At 49.9% G+C, this 20,000-nt stretch overlaps 1 protein-coding gene across 1 annotated transcript in view; it reads left to right on the top strand.

The window, feature by feature from the left end:
* The window catches only part of LOC130204286 (CLIP-associating protein 1-like), a 26,381-nt gene extending 16,136 nt beyond the window's left edge, over positions 1-10,245 (top strand). The window contains 20 exon segments of the mRNA XM_056430885.1: positions 1-3; positions 1,613-1,717; positions 2,024-2,121; positions 2,196-2,219; positions 2,281-2,516; positions 2,596-2,659; positions 2,828-2,830; positions 3,111-3,274; positions 3,357-3,579; positions 3,673-3,747; positions 4,116-4,256; positions 4,641-4,729; positions 4,893-4,991; positions 5,256-5,373; positions 5,437-5,629; positions 5,704-5,742; positions 5,809-6,011; positions 6,080-6,208; positions 7,357-7,680; positions 7,784-10,245. The exon segment at positions 1-3 is cut by the window's left edge and continues 156 nt beyond it. Of these exon segments, the coding sequence (XP_056286860.1) occupies positions 1-3; positions 1,613-1,717; positions 2,024-2,121; positions 2,196-2,219; positions 2,281-2,516; positions 2,596-2,659; positions 2,828-2,830; positions 3,111-3,274; positions 3,357-3,579; positions 3,673-3,747; positions 4,116-4,256; positions 4,641-4,729; positions 4,893-4,991; positions 5,256-5,373; positions 5,437-5,629; positions 5,704-5,742; positions 5,809-6,011; positions 6,080-6,208; positions 7,357-7,680; positions 7,784-7,867 (2,414 nt within the window). The 3' untranslated portion in view covers positions 7,868-10,245.
* Positions 10,246-20,000: the final 9,755 nt, after the last annotated feature.

Below are 20,000 nucleotides of genomic sequence, written 5' to 3'. Positions count from 1 at the left end.
CGGGTGAGCAGAGCGCCTGACCTTCATCTCCACATGTCATCGTGTTCATCACCTAGTGAACCAGGTAGTTCCTCCAGTCGCTGGCCGGACGCACTTCGTCTTCATGGCAACATGAGACAACAAGTCGCTGCAACCGCAAACATTTAGTCTCTATATTCAACATTATTCAGGTTCATTAAGAGGCTCCGCATGTGTTACTCTTACTTCCTGGTCACATGACACGCGATGACGTCATCGTTTCACTGAGCAGCTCAGGATCTGATTTATTTGTAAGAGACGTGGAGAATAAAATGTTTTTGAATCTTTGTTTTGGCTGCTGAGGCGTTCAGGGACCGTGGGAAAGATGAGATTCTGACGACTCCGAGGGTTTACAGTAGTTTATGTCGATTGGTGAAAGAAAACAAAACTTTTGGGGTTCAGAGGAACCAGAAGCAGAACATCCACCCCACAGCGGCTCTCTCTCTCTCTCTCTCTCTCCTCTCTCTCTCTCCTCTGCTTCACTAACTGCTGAGCTTCAGGTGTCTGTGCTGCAAGATAACCTCTCCTCGCACTGCTGCCTCTCTCTCTCTCACCCTCTCTCTCCCTCTCCCTCTCTCCCTCTCCCCCCCCCTCTTTCTCTCTCCCTCTCCCCCTCTCTCTCTCCCTCTCTCTCTCCCTCTCCCTCTCTCTCTCTCTCTCTCCCTCTCTCCCTCCCTCCTCTCTCTCTCTCCCTCCCTCTATCTCTCTCCCTCCCTCCCTCATCTCTCTCTCTCCCTCCCTCCCTCTCTCTCTCTCTCCCCCTCTCTTTCCCTCCTCCTCCCTCCCTCCTCCCCCTCTCTCTCTTCCTCTCTCCCTCCCTCCCTCTCTCTCTCCTCCCTCCCCCTCTCTCTCTTCTCCTCTCTCCTCCCTCCTCCCTCTCTCCCTCTCTCCTCCCTCCCCCCTCTCCTCTCTCTCTCTCCCCGCTCTCCTCTCTCTCCTCCTCCCCTCTCCCCTCTCTCTCTCTCCCCTCTCTCTCTCTCCCCTCCTCTCTCTCTCTCTCCCCTCTCTCTCTCTCCCCCCTCCCCCTCCCTCTCTCTCCCCCTCCTCTCTCCCTCTCTCCTCCCTCTCGCTCCCTCTCTCCCCCTCTCTCTATCCCCCCCTCTCCCCCCCTCCTCCCTCCCTCTCCTCTCTCTCTCCCTCTCTCTCTCTCTCCTCCCTCTCTCTCTCTCCTCCCTCTCTCCCTCCCTCCCTCCCCTCCCTCTCCTCTCTCTCTCTCCTCCCTCTCTCTCTCTCTCTCTCTCCCTCCCTCCTCCTCTCTCTCCCCTCCCCCCTCTCTCTCCTCTCTCTCTCTCCTCCCTCTCTCTCTCCTCCCTCTCTCTCTCCTCTCCTCTCCTCTCTTCTCTCTCCCCTCTCTCTCCTCCCCCCTCTCCTCTCTCACTCCTCTCTCTCCTCTCCTCTCCCTCCTCCCCTCTCTCCTCTCCCTCCTCTCTCTCTCTCCTCTCTCTCCTCCTCCCTCTCTCTCCTCCCTCCTCTCTCCTCTCTCCCTCCTCCTCTCCTCTCCCTCTCCTCCTCTCTCCCTCTCTCTCTCTCCCTCTCTCTCTCTCCCTCCCCCCCTCTCTCTCTCTCCCTCCCTCTCTCTCTCGTGGCCCTGCAGCCCGGAGCCGGATCCCCCGGCCCAGCATGAGTCAGGGCTGCAGCCGCGAGACGAGTCGTGAGAGCAGCCGTGACACCAGCCCGGCCCGCGGCTTCTCCCCGCTGGGTGAGTTCCTTCTTCCTCTCCTGCGTCCTCCTTCCTCGTCTCCTTCCTCCTTCCCTGTCTGTTTCCTTTCCTTCAGCCGTGTCTCCTCTGACCTTTGCGTCCGCCTCCAGCGTCGCGGCGGCACTGCCGCTCCACCGGCGCCCTGTCCTCTGCAGAGAGCTGCTCAGGTGACCTTTGACCCCCGGTCGACCCGCACGTCCGCGCGTTCACTTTGCAGCTTATTATGGGATGTCGGGTCCAGGACGCCGGGTCCTCGCGCTCTGAGATCTGATCCCCTTCACGCTAACGCCTCCGTCTCCCCGTCAGACCGGCGGTCCCAGCAGGCTCGCATCTCGGCCTCCGTCAACGCCATGAAGGTCCTCAACCCCGGCACCGACGCGGAGGCCGCCGTCGCCGACGCGCTGGTAGGAACGCTCGGGACGCCACGCGTCCTCATGTTGAACACGCCTCTAACTCCTCCTCTCCTCTCTCCTCCCAGCTCCTAGGGGACTCGAGGAGTAAGGTACGAGTTCATGACCCCCGTGTGAGCGTGGCGAGCATGCTAACCTCCCCCCTCCTCTCAGCGGCGGCCCGCGAGGCGTCGGTTCGATTCCCCGGGCGTGCACTCTGACGACGAGGCGACCAGCGACCCCTCCGGCGTGGGCTCGGAGCGTTCCCACGGCTCACGCAACGGCGGCGCGGCGCCGGGCTACCTGGACGTGGCCGAGGTGCTGAACCACTGCGCCAGCACCAACTGGACCGAGAGGAAGGAGGGGCTGCTGGGGCTGCAGGGCCTGCTGAGGGGCCACCGGGCGCTCAGGTGAGCCCTCATGAACACGGGGGCCCTCGGGGGCCCTCGGGGGCCGCGGGGAGCTAACGGCCTCTCTGCTTGTCTGCAGCCGCGTGGAGCTGAAGAGGCTCTGTGAGATCTTCACACGCATGTTTGCAGACCCGCACAGCAAGGTGAGAACTACAGGTGGAGCTGCTACAGGTGGAGCTGCTACAGGTGGAGCTGCTACAGGTGGAGCTGCTACAGGTGGAGCTGCTCACTGGTGGAGAACCACCTGCAGCACAAACTGACTAACATGTCCTCTTGTTTCATGTCTGCTCCCTGCTGTGGACAAACACCAGAGGGTAAGTGTTTCCTTCCTGTTTCCTCCCTGTTTCCTCCCTGTTTCCTCTGTGTTTCCTCCGTGTTTCCTCTGTATTTCCTCTGTGTTTCCTCCGTGTTTCCTCTGTATTTCCTCCCTGTTTCCTCCCTGTTTCCTCCCTGTTTCCTCTGTGTTTCCTCCCTGTTTCCTCTGTGTTTCCTCTGTGTTTCCTCTGTGTTTCCTCCCTGTTTCCTCCTTGTTTCCTCCCTGTTTCCTTCATGTTTCCTTCATGTTTCCTCCCTGCTTCCTCCCTGTTTCCTCAGGTCTTCAGCATGTTCCTGGAGACCCTGGTGGACTTCGTCTCCCTGCACCGGGAGGAGCTTCTGGATTGGCTCTTCGTGCTGCTCACCCAGCTGCTGAAGAAGATGGGGGCGGAGCTTCTGGGCTCGGTCCAGGCCAAAGTCCAGCGGGCCCTGGACGTCACCAGGTGGGACCCCAGGTTCTGGGTGGAAGGCTGTGAGCGGGTCTGGTCCCTCGGAGGACTCACAGGTCTTGATCCCCGTCTGCAGGGAGTCCTTCCCCTCCCAGCTGCAGTTCACCATCCTGATGCGGTTCATCGTGGACCAGACCCAGACCCCCAACCTGAAGGTGAAGGCGGCCACGCTGCGCTACATCGCGGCGCTGGCCCGCCAGATGGACCCGGCCGACTTCGTCAACTCCAGCGAGACGCGGCTCGCCGTCTCCCGGGTCATCACCTGGACCACCGAGCCCAAGAGCGCCGACGTCCGCAAGGTGGGAGGAGGCCACGCCCACTTTCCTTCGCTTCTTCTTTGGTTTTGTTGGTTTTCACGTTGTTTTTGTTTCTCGTGGCTCCGCCCCCCCCAGACCCTTCACAGCTGGGCGGGGGAGGACGTGTCCGGCCGGCCCACCGGGGACAACCTGGAGGAGAGGTGCAAGCAGGTAGAGTTCACCTCCTCTCACCACCAGCAGGGGGCAGCGCTCTGCATGGGGGGCTCAGCGAGCAGCTGGAGGAGGAGGAGGATTCTGCTCGTTCTCTTCTTAACTTTATTTATTTATTGAACTCATAATTTACCAGTTTCTCTTTTTCTGGTTTCATGTATTTTCATAAAGTCAGAAGAAGATGAAAAACCTTTTTTACCTGAGGATTTAGATTATTATGATTTAAATAATGAGTATTTATATTTTTAGGTTTTTAATTAGAAGGATTTAAATTTGAAGATTTAAATATGAGGATTTAAATTATGAGGATTTAAAAAATGTAATTCGGTGACTCCTTTGTGTGTGTGTGTGTGTGTGTGTGTGTGCAGGCCGCCCAGGTGGTCCTCATCTGCCTCTTTGAACTCAACACTCCAGAGTTCACGATGCTTCTCGGCGCTTTGCCCAAAACATTCCAGGACGGCACGACGAAGCTGCTGCACAGCCACCTGAGGACCGCCAGCATGAACATGGTGACACACACACACACGGACACACGGACACACACACACACACACACACACACATGGACACACACACACACACACACACACACACACACACACGGACACACACACACACACGGACACACATGCTGAATCTCAGAGATTAAAGTTCTACATTTCGGAGAAAAAAATGTAATATTCTTTGAGATTAAAATCATACTCTGAATTTAAGGTTTAATTTAAGGAATTTTTCAATGTAAATTTAATGAGGAATTTTTAAAATTGTAATCTTGAAAAAATAAAACATTTTTAATTTAGTGATTTTTACTTCTTCATATAAAATATGTTTGACCACATTGTTCTCTGAGTTCATTCTTGTGATGAAGCCGTCGTGAACACTGGTCCTCACAGGCTCCCAGCGCCCGGACCAGTAGAACCAGCAGCCTGCGCAGCCCGCTGCCCCCCCCCCCCAGCTGCTCCCAGGGGGGTCTTCCTCCCAGGTGATCCACGCGCAGGGTTTCTCCTCTCGTTAGCAGCTGAGCATATTCAAGTATTACGAAGAGCAATGGAGCAGCGTGATACTGGTCCCAGTACTGGGCTCCTTATTTCTCACCTCTTCCTCCTCCTCCTCCTCTTCCTCCTCTTCCTCCCCGGTGGCTGCAGTCGGCTGTGGAGCGCAGACGGGCTCTCCAAATTCCCTATTCCACCTTTCCCCTCCCCCCTTCCTCCACCCACCGTTGTGAGGTCAGCGTACTCACCCAGGTAACCCCCCCCCTCCTCCCCCTCCTCCTCCTCCTCCTCCTCCCTTTTGTGGGCTTTCACAGTGACCAAAGAACAAAGTGATTGTCACTGTGAAATTTATCCACAGCAAAAAATAATATTTCCAGAGCCGAGAGACGTGAATGTTATAGAAGGAAAACACAGAATTCAGAGATTTATTCATGAGAATGTAAAGGAAAGAAAGCTCAAAGGTTGTATTTAATGTCTTTATTTAACACGAGCCCCCCCCCCCCCCCCCCCGTGCAGCACGCTGGACAACGACAGCGAGAACCTGAAGTCGGAGGAGATCTCCAGCTCGCTCAGGGGCGTCACCGAGGCCATCCAGACCTCCAGCTGCCACAGCCAGGAGGAGGTGAAGAGGGAGGTGAGGAGGAGGAGGAGGAGGGAAGTGACCTTGCCGTTGACCTCGTGACCTTGTCGCCCCCAGCCGGCCTTCGGGGCGTCGTGGGACAGCGGCGTGGCGGTGGGCGCTCGCCCGGCGCTGCTCAACACGCCGCCGCCGCGCTCCTTCGCCGCGCCGCGCTTCCGTGACTACAACCCGTACAACTACACGGACGCCCTGGAGCAGGAGGCGCTGAAGGAGGCGCAGCTCGACGACGACGAGGAGACGCCGCGAGACGGTGACGAGCGCTCGGGGGTCTTTCCCGCGGGGGGTTCGTCGGTCTTGTTTTTGACCCTCGTGCTTGTCTTGCAGGCGGCCAACAGGACAACAGGAGCCCCCGGAGCTTCCCAGGTAGGGGCCCTCAGGGGACCACGAGCTCCTGGCCAACGAGGGGTTAATCGCGTGTTCCTCCCACAGCGAGCCCCTCGGAGCAGCTGGCGCTGGTCGGGGATCTCCTGAAGGAGGTCTCCCAGGGCCAGGCGGGGGGCCGCGGCCCCGAGGAGCGCCGGGGGACCCTCCTGGAGCTGCTGAAGGCGGCCCGCGAGGACAGCCTGGTGGTCTGGGAGGAGCACTTCAAGACCACGCTGCTGCTGCTGCTGGAGACGCTGGGGGACCAAGACGTGAGGGGCCCCGGACCCCCAGACCCCTCAGTACCGGGCCCCCTCTGACCTCCTGCTCTCTCCCTCAGCACACCATCCGGGCGCTGGCCCTGCGGGTCCTGAAGGAGGTCCTGAGGACCCAGCCGGGCCGCTTCAAGAACTACGCCGAGCTCACGGTCATGAAGACGCTGGAGGCCCACAAGGACTCGCACAAGGAGGTGAGGGGCCTCTCGGGGCCTGGTGGGGGTCTGATGGGGGCCTGATGGGGGCCTGGTGGGGCTCTGGTGGGGCTCTGATGGGGGTCTGGTGGGGCTCTGGTGGGGGTCTGGTGGGGCTCTGGTGGGGGTCTGGTGGGGGTCTGATGGGGGCCTGGTGGGGCTCTGGTGGGGTCTGGTGGGGCCTGGTGGGGCTCTGGTGGGGGCCTGGTGGGGCTCTGGTGGGGCTCTGGTGGGGGTCTGGTGGGGCTCTGGTGGGGCTCTGGTGGGGGTCTGGTGGGGCTCTGGTGGGGGTCTGGTGGGGCTCTGGTGGGGCTCTGGTGGGCTCTGGTGGGGCTCTGGTGGGGTCTGGTGGGGCTCTGGTGGGGTCTGGTGGGGCTCTGGTGGGGCTCTGGTGGGGTCTGGTGGGGCTCTGGTGGGGTCTGGTGGGGTCTGATGGGGTCTGGTGGGGGCTCTGGTGGGGCCTGGTGGGGCTCTGGTGGGGCTCTGGTGGGGCCTGGTGGGGCTCTGGTGGGGCCTGGTGGGGCTCTGGTGGGGTCTGGTGGGGCTCTGGTGGGGGTCTGATGGGGCTCTGGTGGGGCTCTGGTGGGGGTCTGATGGGGCTCTGGTGGGGCTCTGGTGGGGCTCTGGTGGGGGTCTGATGGGGCTCTGGTGGGGCTCTGGTGGGGGTCTGGTGGGGGTCTGATGGGGCTCTGTGGGGGTCTGATGGGGCTCTGGTGGGGTCTGGTGGGGTCTGATGGGGCTCTGGTGGGGCTCTGATGGGGGTCTGGTGGGGCTCTGGGGGCTCTGGTGGGGTCTGGTGGGGCCTGGTGGGCCTCTGGTGGGTCTCTGGTGGGGCTCTGGTGGGCCTCTGGTGGGGCTCTGGTGGGGCTCTGGTGGGGGTCTGGTGGGGCTCTGGTGGGGTCTGGTGGGGCTCTGGTGGGGGTCTGATGGGGCTCTGGTGGGTCTCTGGTGGGTCTCTGGTGGGGCTCTGGTGGGGGTCTGGTGGGGCTCTGGTGGGGCTCTGGTGGGGGTCTGGTGGGGCTCTGGTGGGGCTCTGGTGGGGCTCTGGTGGGGGTCTGATGGGGGTCTGGTGGGGCTCTGGTGGGGTCTGGTGGGGGGTCACATGTGCCGCTGGGGTCCAGGGGTTCAGCCTCCGGTGCTCGCTGCAGGTGGTGCGCGCGGCGGAGGAGGCGGCCTCCACGCTGGCGACCTCCGTCCAGCCGGAGCAGGTCATCAAGGTGCTGAGCCCCATCGTGCAGACGGCCGACTACCCCGTGAACCTCGCCGCCATCAAGATGCAGACCCGCGCCATCGAGCGCACGGCCAAGGAGGCGCTGCACCTCCTGCTGCCGGACCTGGTCCCCGGGCTCCTGCAGGGCTACGACAACACGGAGAGCAGCGTGAGGAAGGCCAGCGTCTTCTGCCTGGTGGCCGTGTACTCCGTGATGGGGGAGGAGCTTAAGCCCTACCTGGCTCAGCTGACCGGCAGCAAGGTACGCGCCTCCTGCTGCGCCTCCTGCAGCGCCTCTAGAGGAGCAGGACGTTCATGTGTTTCTATATAGTTCTATATCTATAGACTCTGCTTCCTCCCTGCAGATGAAGCTGCTCAACCTCTACATCAAGAGAGCTCAGACCTCCACCAGCACCAGCAGCAGCTCCTCCGACATCTCCTCCTACTGACTCCTCACCTTACTGACTCCTCACCCTACTGACTCCTCCTCCTACTGACTCCTCACCTTACTGACTCCTCCTCCTACTGACTCCTCACCCTACTGACTCCTTCTCCTACTGACTCCTCCGTCTCCACTTATGTCCAGAATCATTTCAATCCTCTCTGGAGAAACTCTACGCAAACACCTCCAGAGAGCGTCGTGTCTACGAGGAGAAACCCTCTGACCCTTATCAGTTCATCTAAAAACTCTTTCATATATATATATTTATACATATATTTATATTAGGGCTGTGAAATGATTAACATTTGTAATCAGGTTAATCCCAGGTTTCTGTGGATTAATCACATATATACATTTATACACAGGGGTGCACATAACTTGCTCACCAGTGTGCGCGCATCGGGGGGGGGGCGCGGAGACGGAGATCGGAGTCGTGTTAACGCGGCACTAGAGACAGAATGACATGCTGCTGGTTAGAGACGACCAACAACAGACGGATTGGAAGCTCATTCTGCGCATGCGTTAAATGCGTTAAAAAATTAACGAATTAATCCTGTAATTTAATCATAACGCGTTAACGCGTTATTTTTCACAGCACTAATTTATATATAAATATATGTATAAATATATATGTATACAAATATAAATATATAATTATATATACAAATATATATTTATAAATTTATATTTTCTATATTTTTTTATTTATACATATTTATATATAAAAATATATATATTTTGATATATATATATAAACTATATCACCTCTCATGCGTGTGCCGACAAGTATAATTTTAGTCTTTTTAGGTTTTTAACTCTTAATCTATACAACAAAAAATACATTTTATTAAGTTTCATCACCAGATTTAAATGATGTGATCATTTTAATGTAATATCTGAATAAAACATCTAATTATATTTATCATATAAACACAACATTATCTTTTGAGTATTTATATCTATTTTATCCATTTAATTCATTTATATAATTATTACAATTTAAATAAATATTTATTATGCTTGCCTTTCCTAATCCTGACAATTAACATAAAGCTGACTTTCACATTGTGATATCATTTGAACACATATGCATAACACTATTAAGAATACTTAAATCACATATTTATATCACTTATTTAGAGACTAATTGTTTTATAATGGGACCAAACACACAATACAAATATTAAGATGTTTTTATTGTAAAGAAAAGTAGATATTAAATATGTTTTCTTTGTCAAAGTAATACAAAATTATCTTTAATTTCAATTTCTTTGACAAACATTGATGGATTTAAAAGGAAATGCATCTATATTTATATATTTAAAAGGTTTAATCTGCGAGTTCCTTTCTAAATACTGTAAAATAAATACACAGATGTGTGTATTACGACAGTTCTAAAGTCCCCTGAAGGTCTCAGAAATGTGACTTCGGTCCTAAATATAATGTTGACCTTTGAAATGTGAAATATTGACTTCAATCTGACAATCTGAGTAAATATTAAAATGAAGGAAAACGATCTTTAGCAATAAAGTTCATGTGGAACACTGTAAACTCAGCGCTGCGTTCAAGTGCACTCGTGTTTTTAAATGAAATGTAACTGCTGCTTCTTCCAACTAACAAACGCCTGACTCCTCCTGTGGGGCTAAACTCCACCCGCCCGGCACGCCAGGGCAGCGACACTAAGCGCTTCCTATGAACTTTAAAGCCTGAAACCACTCGTGTGAATGTGGAGCTGGACATTATGTTCTTTAATAATCTGTTGTTGTTTATTTATGTTTAAAGTGACCGAAAGTAGGTTCAGATTAGTCAGATCAAACGGTGCGTTCACTTGCTCCTCGGACAATCCTGTTTTCACGAGTCTGATGCTTCTGCAACTCGTTGCGGGTCTCGTTTTTCCCGGTGTTCCAACACCACGTGAATGCAGCACGACCCCCGCGACGCTATCAAATGTGTCAATCAAGTTTGATTAATTATACACAAATTAACAATAATAATGTATTGATTCATACATTAGTTGTGAGATCTGCCGCTAAATTAAAAAAATTCACATTTAAAATCTCACTTTGAACTGAACTAAATATTTATTTATAACATACAGACGAGACAAAAGAGGCTAGCTGTTCCCCCCGTTTCCAGTGTATGCTAAGCTAAGCTAGGCTAGGCTCCAGGCCTTCCTCCTCCTCTCAGCCTGCTCGTGGAGCTTCATCTCTGGACTGAATGTTCCGCATGTGTGCCTCCTCACGACGTGCTTCTCTCTGCATGGCTCCTGTACCACTCGTTGTAGCTCACACTACACTATATTTATGTTTTACTGTGTGTGTGTGTGTATATATATATTATATATTTACATGTTTAGAGAACTTGAAATAAACCGTCAGACTTCTATCCTCTTGCGCTTGTCCTCATTGGTCACAACATATTTGATTATTTGGAGCAAATATTTCTCTACATTTCATATAAATCACTTTTTTTTTTAAACGAAGACAAAAAAGGTAGATAAACACAAGCCAGAAGTTAACAGAAAGGCTTTTATAATTTTTAGAATGATTTTTAATCGTTTTATTAAAAATAAAATAAAAATTTAAATTTTTGGACGCAAGGCATTGTGGGTGATCCCCAGAGTGACTCGAGATTCCTGAATATCTTGTTGAATAATTGAGAAAGTAAATAAAAGTCGAGCTGGCTTTATTTGTTTGAATAGTAATTGTATTAGATTATATTCGTCATGTTTTCACGAAGTTAAGTATTAGTTTTCTATGTGTTTTATTGCCAGTAAAGAATGTGTCCGGTACAGCTAACCTAGCTTACATGACCGTGACTCGTCTCTAGACTGAGCATGCGCAGTGGCCACAGCAGATGACCTGTTCGGTCCCTTGTTATGGATGCAGGTGTGTTATTACTCTGTTACTTAACTGTTGTTATAAATATGAATAATTTGTCAAAGCTCACAGTGCAGTGGTACATCTGTGTAAATATATTTTGTATTATATATTTATATAGTATTTCTCCACATGCAGTTAAGAGAGACAGTATCTGTTCCTTTATTTTATTCACATGTAAACCCACTATACGATCACTGTTCTAGGATATCATTGTATTATTATATCATTGTTTTATTATATCATTCTATTATTATATCATTGTTTTATTATATCATTGTATTATTATATCATTGTTTTATTATTATATATATTGAAATGGGTAATTCTGCACCTGATCCATCAGATCACCACAGCGCCGTTTATACAAGCGGCGGACTCAACGCTGCCGTGCCCGACCTTCTCCCAGCTCAGGTGACCGCGAGGAGACGCTCAGGTGACACTAAGGTGACTATGAGGAGACACTGAGGTGACACTAAGGAGACACTAAGGAGACACTGAGGAGACACTGAGGTGACTATGAGGTGACACTAGGGTGACACTATGGTGACACTAAGGTGACACTAGGGTGACTGAGGAGACACTGAGGTGACTATGAGGAGACACTGAGGTGACACTAAGGAGACACTAAGGAGACACTGAGGTGACTATGAGGAGACACTGAGGTGACTATGAGGTGACACTAAGGAGACACTAAGGTGACACTAAGGTGACTGAGGAGACACTGAGGTGACTATGAGGAGACACTGAGGTGACTGAGGTGACACTAAGGTGACACTAAGGTGACTGAGGAGACACTAAGGAGACACTAAGGTGACTGAGGAGACACTGAGGTGACTGAGGTGACACTAAGGTGACACTAAGGTGACTGAGGAGACACTAAGGAGACACTAAGGTGACTGAGGAGACACTAAGGTGACTGAGGAGACACTAAGGTGACTGAGGAGACTCACCTGAGACCCATAAACCTTTGAAGGCGTCCCCGGATCACTGGCTCCTAATGGGGCGCTTGATTTGTGGACTTAGCGTGGCGCTGCAGAGTCCTTGAGGCCTCATCAGCATGCACACGCTGTGTAAAGTTAATTTCATTAAAGCTCCTCCTGTTTACCCCCCCCCCCCACACACACACACACCTGGCTGGGAGTGGCGGCGAGGTCGGGAGGTCGTGCAAATGAAAGAGAGCGACTTCATTGTGAGATGACTGGCCCATAAATCATCGGCCGGTTTCTATAAATCAGGCAGATGGCAGGCGGCGGGCCGCGGGCTCCCGGGAGCTGGCTGCCTGCCCCAGTGCATGATGGGAAGGGGTTCGGGTTGAGCCGCGCCGGAGCCTGGCAGAGGAGCCGGGGTCAGTTCCAGTTGCAGGAGGAGGAGGAGGAGGTGGGTGGAGGCGGGCCAGAGGACTCACCTGATGAGGCTCGGGACCCCTGGAGGTCCACGTGCCGCCCCCCGATGTAACAGGTCTGACCCCCCCCCCCCCACCAGTCTGACACCAACTGTCATGATTATTTAACAGGATCTCAAAACTCAGCTGAAGTTTAACTGTCAACTTTATTTATAATTTTTATTTATTTATTATTTATTTGTATACATATATTATATATATATTTTTTATGTATGTATATATATATATATATATATATATATATAAATATAGTGTTATTGTTTAAACATGATGTAAAGAGGACTGTGCTGTAATCCATCTCGGTAAACCTCTCGTACTTGTGTGTATATTTGTCTCCACTAGAGGGCGCTGCAGAGCTGCAGTGAGACCAATCTTCTTCTTCTTTTTCTTCTTCTTCTTCTGTCTTTTGGTCTTTAAGCTGTAAACAAAGTGTTTTAGTTATACAACTTATATCACTCTGTTTTTTAATATATATATTTATATATTCTAATACATTTTATATATTTAAACCTTTGAATATTTAAATCAATATTCTAGATTTCTTTTGTCTCCAAATAGATGATGAGGAAGATGAGGATTAAATGCGAGGTGAACTGTCCCTTTAAGAAGCTGTAAGGTTATATCAGTCTGTTTTTAAAAATATGTATATATATATATATATACATATGTATATTTATTCTGAAGCATGACATCTACACTAATATGACGGAGGACTTTTAGTTGCATGCAAAAATGTTCCATCATAAAATATAATAATGAAAGATAACTGAACATGTGAAGGAATAGAGGATGATGTAATGGGACAGGGGGGGGGGGGGGCAAGGGCACAGCGGCTCTTCAAGGTGGACTCTGGCTCTAACAACCCCCCCCCCCCCCCCACATTGATGCAGATGATGCTCTGATAATTTAATAACTCTGCAGCTTGATCTGTCTTTTTATTACAATTATCATCATCGGGCTGCATTCCATCACCAATAAACACATCGATCATCCTCCTGCTGACGGAGACAGGAGCGCCCCGCGCTGCATACACGGGCTGTAATGAGGAGGAGGAGCAGGAGCAGGAGGAGCAGGAGGAGGAGCGAAGTGTGGCTCCACATGGGGGGTTTGAACTCAGCTGATCCACGCAGCAAAACTCATGTTTTAAAGTGTGAGCCTCCTCTTCCTCCTCCTCCTCCTCCTTAAAGTCCTGCAGGACTTTGTGGAGAAGGAGCATCAACTTATGCTCTCTGGTTTCTCAGAAATCAGCCATTTATGATTCAGGAGGAAGAGGAGGAGGAAGGAAGAAGAGGAGGAGGAGGAAAAAGAGGAGGAGGAAGGAAGAAGAGGAGGGTAAATATAGAGACACAAACTCAGAGCTTCTTTGTTCTTCATCTCAGCTGTTCTCCTCCAGGAGAACTTCATTTAACTCCTCGTGAGACCGGATGGATCCTGGTTCCTAATCAGGACCTCCAGCCGTCAGCTGACACCTGTGAGTCCTCCGAGAAGGTAGAGCGGGGTGATGAAGAGGAGGAGGAGGGCAGAGCGATGGGGCGGGGTTTTAATGAGGACCTCCATCCTCAAACCTCCGGAGAACCGAGACCTGGAGGACCCAGCGAGCCGCGGGGCGGCGGCGCTGACCTCCCTCAGTGGAGACCCCAACACCCCTGACATGCTCCTCCTCCTCCTCCTCTGATCCTGATTCAAGCATTCAAACTTTAGTTTGATAGTCTGCAGCAACTTCCTGTTGAGGATTGAAACACAACCTTTTGTCCAGTTGCAAAACAAATCATCACTAAATAATAATAATAATAATATCAAGGCATGAACATTAGATTTAAATCTATTGATTTCCACATAAACTTCCCGTGACACGTCCTGACCACCACAAGTGTTTGTTAAACTGGTTCCAGGCTCAAAGTCCCTGAGACAGATGGCATGTTGTTGGGAAACAGATGTTATTTAGCATGAGAACACATCATGAATATTCAGGCCTCATTAGCTCGTGACACGAGGCCTCGCTGCTGATTGGTCGGCTCTCGGCCCATCAGCAGCGAACCAACACACCTTTAGTGTCCAGAAATGACAATATATAGGTATTTAAAAGGTTCTTCAATGAACAATCAAATATAACGGAGAAAAAAAAACTTTCTTTTTTCTTTGCTTATAAAAATAAAAAAATAAAGTAGAAGTATTTAATGTGTATATTTATATAATGTATTAAACATTTTGAAGGGAACCAAAAACTATTTAAATGGATGTTAAAATAAAGTAAAACCAAGATAATGTGTTCATATTGTAGAAAAATATCGCTCCCCCCCCCCCCCCCTGCATTAAACATGGCCGCTCTGTGCTGGGTGTCTTGTTAAAGGACCGCTCCGCGGGGGGGAACCAGTGGCAGCATTGCCCTCCCGGGTCTTTTTCCCGAGGATGGAGATTATTCAGAGGGCCTTCGTTAATATTTAGGGACTGGGACCCGGTGACTGGGACCCGGTGACTGGGACCCGGTGACTGGGACCCGGCTCTCGGCAGCGAGGTGGCCTCATGAGATGAGTCGTCTTAATAATGCATTTGTCCCTCAGGGGCCCAACAAATAATGAAAAGCTCTTTTCTGGGTTTGCGAGGTGCTTTTCTTCAAGCTGCTCCACCACTGGTCAAACTGCTTCTGATGGTGCCTTTGTATGGCGTTCCGTTAGCCGTGTAGTTTCATGAGCGTTGCAGTCTGATGTTCCGTGAGCCGTGTAGTTTCATAAGCCTTGCATTCTGACGTTCCGTTAGCCGTGTAGTTCTATGAGCGTTGTGATCTGAAGTTCCGTTAGCCGTGTAGTTCAGTGTTTGGATGCCTTTGGTCACGATGGACATGTCTGCAGCCTGAAGTTCCGTTAGCCGTGTAGTTCTATGAGCGTTGCATTCTGAAGTTCCGTTAGCCGTGTAGTTCTATGAGCGTTGCATTCTGAAGTTCCGTTAGCCGTGTAGTTCTATGAGCGTTGCATTCTGAAGTTCCGTTAGCCGTGTAGTTCTATGAGCGTTGCATTCTGAAGTTCCGTTAGCCGTGTAGTTTTATGAGCGTTGCATTCTAAAGTTCCGTTAGCCGTGTAGTTCTATGAGCGTTGCATTCTGAAGTTCCGTTAGCCGTGTAGTTCTATGAGCGTTGCATTCTGAAGTTCCGTTAGCCGTGTAGTTTTATGAGCGTTGCATTCTAAAGTTCCGTTAGCCGTGTAGTTCAATGAGCATTGCATTCTAAAGTTCCGTTAGCCGTGGAGTTCAATGAGCGTTGCATTCAGAAGTTTCGTTAGCTGTGTAGTTCAATGAGCGTTGCATTCTGAAGTTTCGTTAGCTGTGTAGTTCAATGAGCGTTGCATTCTGAAGTTCCGTTAGCCGTGTAGTTCTATGAGCGTTGCATTCTGAAGTTTCGTTAGCCGTGTAGTTCAATGAGCGTTGCATTCTGAAGTTCCGTTAGCCGTGTAGTTCAATGAGCATTGCATTCTGAAGTTCCGTTAGCCGTGTAGTTCAATGAGCGTTGCATTCTGAAGTTTCGTTAGCCGTGTAGTTTTATGAGCGTTGCATTCTAAAGTTCCGTTAGCCGTGTAGTTCAATGAGCGTTGCATTCTAAAGTTCCGTTAGCCGTGGAGTTCAATGAGCGTTGCATTCTGAAGTTTCGTTAGCTGTGTAGTTCAATGAGCGTTGCATTCTGAAGTTCCGTTAGCCGTGTAGTTCAATGAGCGTTGCATTCTGAAGTTCCGTTAGCCGTGTAGTTCAATGAGCGTTGCATTCTGAAGTTCCGTTAGCCGTGTAGTTCAATGAGCATTGCATTCTGAAGTTCCGTTAGCCGTGTAGTTCAATGAGCATTGCATTCTGAAGTTCCGTTAGCCGTGTAGTTGCGTGTTTGGAGTGGTGGTGATGGACTCGTCTGCCGCCGGAGGCAAATGGAGGCCGACAGGCGGCTTATCTGCCAGTTTGACCAGAAGCTTCTGGAATTGATTCCTAAATGAATATCCAGCTCCAGGAGGCGGAGGCCGCGCTCTGGAGGGGATTTACATATCGGCCTAATGGAAATGAATGAGTGCGGAGCGCTATCCATCATCCGCGCTGACACCGGGGGCCGGAGCAGCGATTGTTAGGCTCTGTCAGGCTGTCACATGACGTGTGATAATAACACCCATAATGCCGAGCGGCGGTAATGTGATGTGGAGCCATCGGAGGCGGCTGGAGGTCACAGCGGAGCTGCTCCACGCCGTGTCTTGTCCACGAGGCTTAAAGAACAGAAACCTTTACAAATAAACACTTTTAAAATCATAGTCGATAAATTAAAGGCCTAAAGATATTTAACAAATACAGATCAATTTAAAACCTGAAGGAATCCCCGACTGATGTGCCCTTGAGCAAGACACCTAACCCTCAATGTGTCGACGATGTATGATTGTAAGACAGATGATGTAATATAATATATACCAACAAATAAAACCCAATAAATCCTTTTAAATAATTAATTTAATAGATACAAATAAAAAGTATAGATACATTTAATATTTAAAACAAACTTTATTTATGAGGTACAATTTAAGCAAATGTTAGAATATAAATAAAAGAATCTAAACACACTTTAAAAAGTGAAATACCTGAGAAAATAAATTAGTAAAAAAATATATTTTCACTCTCTGGACGATGAAATATTAGACAAGTGGACCCGGAGGTTGAATATCATTCTAATAATTAATGTGTCCTTGTTAAGAGATGGAGAAAGTAGAACTTATTTAATAAGAATATAGTTAAATTATCCCAAGTTTAAACCTCCAGTGGATCTCTCTGTTCACAGGACGTTGTTTCTTGAGTAAAAGTTGCAGGTTTTATATCTCTCTTTTCATATCTCTCTTTATATCTATTTATTCATATCTCTTTTCATATCTCTCTTTATATCTATTTATTCATATCTCTTTTCATATCTCTCTTTATATCTATTTATTCATATCTCTTTTCATATCTCCCTTTATATCTATTTATTCATATCTCTTTTCATATCTCTCTTTATATCTATTTATTCATATCTCTTTTCATATCTCTCTTTTTATATATATCTCTTTTTATACATCTCCATTAATATCTCTCTTTTCATATATCTATTAATATCTCAGTATTCATATCTCTCTTCCTTTTATAAAGTAGAGTGCGCTCTCAGGAAAGACGGTTTAGCGCTCCCTTCTGAATACAATGGACTCCACATTCCCACTCATGTTGTGTTTTATACTGCCGAGTTAAATAAGCCTTTTGGTGAACTACGTTGTCATGGTAACCCAATACAAGCTGGACTAAACACCTGAACCACAAAGATGGACATAAAATGACCTGTCTCCTAATTTAAAAGACCACCCGTCCCTCTCAACTCTTCCTCTGTGGATAAGTGTTCTCTCCTTCACGTGTTCTCTCCTCCACGTGTTCTCTCCTTCACGTGTTCTCTCCTCCACGTGTTCTCTCCTTCACGTGTTCTCTCCTTCACGTGTTCTCTCCTTCACGTGTTCTCTCCTCCACGTGTTCTCTCCTTCACGTGTTCTCTCCTCCACGTGTTCTCTCCTTCACGTGTTCTCTCCTCCACGTGTTCTCTCCTTCACGTGTTCTCTCCTTCACGTGTTCTCTCCTTCACATGTTCTCTCCTTCACGTGTTCTCTCCTTCACGTGTTCTCTCACCCCGGTTCGTATGGATGTGAATGAATGTTGGTGGTGGTCGGAGGGGCCGTAGGCGCTGATTGGGGGAGGGGCCGGAGGCGCTGATTGGTGGAGGGGCCGTAGGCGCTGATTGGGGGAGGGGCCGGAGGCGCTGATTGGGGAGGCGCCAGTTGGGGAGGGCCGAGGCGCTGATTGGCTGCCACGCTTCCGTCAGTCGGCCCCAGGGCAGCTGTGGCTCCTGATGTAGCTTACCACCACCGGGATGACTGTGTGTGTGTGTGTGTGTGTGTGTGACTACTGGACTCTGGACTGTAAAGCGACTTCGGGTGCCTTGAGAAGCGCTATATAAAATAAATGATTATTATTATTATTATTATTATCTTAGCATCCTTATCTTAGTATCCTTATCTTAGCATACTTATCTTAGCATCCTTATCTTATGATCCTTATCTTAGCATACTTATCTTAGCATCCTTATCTTATGATCCTTATCTTAGCATCCTTATCTTAGTATCCTTATCTTATGATCCTTATCTTAGTATCCTTATCTTAGCATCCTTATCTTAGTATCCTTATCTTAGCATCCTTATCTTAGTATCCTTATCTTAGCATCCTTATCTTAGCATCCTTATCTTAGCATCCTTATCTTAGCATCCTTATCTTAGTATCCTTATCTTAGCATCCTTATCTTAGCATCCTTATCTTAGCATCCTTATCTTAGTATCCTTATCTTAGCATCCTTATCTTAGTATCCTTATCTTAGCATCCTTATCTTAGCATCCTTATCTTAGCATCCTTATCTTAGTATCCTTATCTTAGCATCCTTATCTTAGCATCCTTATCTTAGCATCCTTATCTTAGTATCCTTATCTTAGCATCCTTATCTTAGTATCCTTATCTTAGCATCCTTATCTTAGCATCCTTATCTTAGCATCCTTATCTTATGATCCTTATCTTAGCATCCTTATCTTAGCATCCTTATCTTAGCATCCTTATCTTAGTAATCTTTATTACAACGTTCAGTAACATCTGCAAATGAAGACACAAACGCTGTTTGTTTATAAAAATCAATGTCCATATTGTATTTCTTAAAAACGTACAAATGATATTTACATTCAAGCAGCGAAACAAACGATTACAACAATGTACAAAAGAAAAGAAATCTCTGGGTTGATAATTCAGTGTGATGGCGAGGCTGAGGAGAGGGGAGAGGGGAGAGGGGAGAGGGGGAGACGCCTGAGGAGAGGGGAGAGGGGAGACGCCTGAGGAGAGGGGGAGACGCCTGAGAGGGAGAGGTCTGAGGAGAGGGGGAGACGCCTGAGGAGAGGGGGAGACGCCTGAGGAGAGGGGGAGACGCCTGAGGAGAGGGAGGCCTGAGGAGAGAGGGGAGACGCCTGAGGAGAGGGGAGGCGTCTGAGGAGGGAGACGTCTGAGGAGAGGGGAGACGCCTGAGGAGAGGGGAGACGTCTGAGGAGAGGGGAGACGTCTGAGGAGAGGGGAGACGTCTGAGGAGACGCCTGAGGAGGGAGACGCCTGAGGAGAGGGGAGACGTCTGAGGAGAGGGGGAGACGCCTGAGGAGAGGGGAGACGTCTGAGGAGAGGGGAGACGTCTGAGGAGAGGGGGAGACGCCTGAGGAGAGGGGAGACGTCTGAGGAGAGGGGAGACGTCTGAGGAGAGGGGGAGACGTCTGAGGAGAGGGGGAGACGCCTGAGGAGAGGGGAGACGTCTGAGGAGAGGGGAGACGCCTGAGGAGAGGGGAGACGTCTGAGGAGAGGGGGAGACGTCTGAGGAGAGGGAGACGTCTGAGGGGAGGGGAGACGTCTGAGGAGAGGGGGAGACGCCTGAGGAGAGGAGACGTCTGAGGAGAGGGAGAGGGAGAGGAGACGTCTGAGGAGAGGGAGAGGAGGGAGACGTCTGAGGAGAGGGAGACGCCTGAGGAGAGGGGAGACGTCTGAGGAGAGGGGAGACGTCTGAGGAGAGGGAGACGTCTGAGGAGAGGGGAGACGCCTGAGGAGAGGGAGACGCCTGAGGAGAGGGGGAGACGTCTGAGGAGAGGGGAGACGTCTGAGGAGAGGGGGAGACGCCTGAGGAGAGGGGAGACGTCTGAGGAGAGGGGGAGACGCGTGAGGAGAGGGGGAGACGCCTGAGGGGAGGGGGAGACGCCTGAGGAGAGTGGAGCCTGAGGAGACGGGGAGACGTCTGAGGAGAGGGGAGA

Source organism: Pseudoliparis swirei, chromosome 14 (assembly GCF_029220125.1).
Source record: "Pseudoliparis swirei isolate HS2019 ecotype Mariana Trench chromosome 14, NWPU_hadal_v1, whole genome shotgun sequence".
Taxonomy (NCBI): Eukaryota; Metazoa; Chordata; class Actinopteri; order Perciformes; family Liparidae; genus Pseudoliparis; species Pseudoliparis swirei.
The sequence above is the reverse complement of the archived record's forward strand: the minus strand, read 5'-3'. Positions and strand labels throughout refer to the sequence as shown.